General features: G+C 54.1%; 1 protein-coding gene across 1 annotated transcript in view; it reads left to right on the top strand.

Moving 5' to 3' along the window:
- Positions 1–1,166: 1,166 nt before the first annotated feature.
- LOC130587807 (RNA polymerase II elongation factor ELL2-like) overlaps positions 1,167–1,460 on the top strand; it is a gene marked incomplete at its 5' end in the record, with an annotated part of 8,056 nt that continues 7,762 nt past the window's right edge. Inside the window, 1 exon segment of the mRNA XM_057388776.1 lies at positions 1,167–1,420. Within this exon segment, the coding sequence (XP_057244759.1) occupies positions 1,167–1,420 (254 nt within the window).

Raw genomic sequence — 1,460 nt, 5'->3', positions numbered from 1 at the left:
CTCTCCTGAGGGTCCCTGGAGCATGACCCAGGCAAACCTTCCCCCATCTCTCTGCTAACCCATCTCTTGGAGAACATTCCCCATCGCCAGCTCCTCAACCAAAATTGCCGCCATCTAACTTCCTTCTTTGCAGGAGAGAAATGTACCCTCTCACAGCTGCAGATTCCCCCAGAGATTAAATGTTTTCAGCAGTGACAACCCTGAAATATCAACCAGGACAGGAGGGCTCCGGCTGCAGCAGGGCTCTCTTCGGGCAGCCCCTGGCAGCCGTCTGTGGCCAGGACGGCACTCTGCCCCAGCCCATCCAGGTAAGGCAGCCCGAACTGGGGCAGCCCGTCCCTCCTTCTGGATGCTGTGCACACAGTGTCCCCATGTGTGTCCCCTGGCCAGGGGCCATTGGGCTCTTCAGCCGTGCCTTGGGCTCCTGCTCCCGGCCTCTTGGCGGCAGGAGACAGGGAGCCTGGGCTGGGCCAGAGCTTTGTCCCCGGCCGCTGCTCTGGGAACAGGGCAGCTCCTCACACAAATCCCTGCCCTCTCGCCTCTCCTGCAGGACCTTCTGGGTGTCCTGAAGCAGCAAGGACCCAGCACTGAGGGCATCTTCAGAAGAGTAGAAAACACCAAAGCCCTTCAGGAGCTGAGGCAGGCCCTGGACCACGGCCACTGAAAATGCAGCTCTTGCTCTGCCTTAGCTTAGTGCAGAGCATTTTAAGCCAGCATGGTCATGGCTTTGTGGAGAGACAAAACTGAACTTCAGACTTTCTCACTGGGGAAGTTCTGCTTCACATGGGAATGATGATTCTTGTTGGTGCTCTACATCAATCCAAAGGGAATATTTAATGTTCAGCAACTGGGATGGGAAGACCGGCAGTAGTGAAACAATTGCAGTATTTGAGGGCACTTCTGCTTTGGGCTGGCCCTGAGAAACTCGGCTGAGACAGGTCTGGTTAGGGTAGGGTACAGGGAGCCTTTGGAACACGCTCCATGCAGTACCAGGTGGGGCCTGGGTGTTGTGCACAGTCAGGGACTATGCTGMGATGGAAGGGATCCACAAGCTGGATCTTGGACTCCAGCTCTGGCCCCAAAAATCCCACCATACTTTAAATCAACTTCCTTGCCTTTTTCAAGCCTCTCAGTTGACATAATTTTTCTCTCTTCCCTTACTTTAGACAAACAGGCAGAGGTCAAARAATCCACACCCATCACTTCAGGTCCTATGCCTGAGAAGATGAGATCAATGCCCAAGAAGTCTGCAGACTCAGAACGGAATCCTTGCACTGCCGTTCTGTGCCAACCCTACAGGGASAGGGTGATCCACCTGCTTGCTCTGAGGAATTACAAGAAGCCAGAGTTGCTTGCTBGCTTGCAGAGAGATGGAATCAGGCAGAAGGACAAGGGCACTCTTGGAAAGATCCTTCAGCAGGTGAGATTGTGGAGTTTGTGACAGCAATTTTTCCACCATG

This window comes from Malurus melanocephalus, unplaced genomic scaffold (genome assembly GCF_030028575.1).
Source record: "Malurus melanocephalus ecotype Western Australia unplaced genomic scaffold, MMel_1.1 scaffold_2488, whole genome shotgun sequence".
Classification (NCBI taxonomy): domain Eukaryota; kingdom Metazoa; phylum Chordata; class Aves; order Passeriformes; family Maluridae; genus Malurus; species Malurus melanocephalus.
This window is presented reverse-complemented; position numbering and strand designations above follow the sequence as displayed.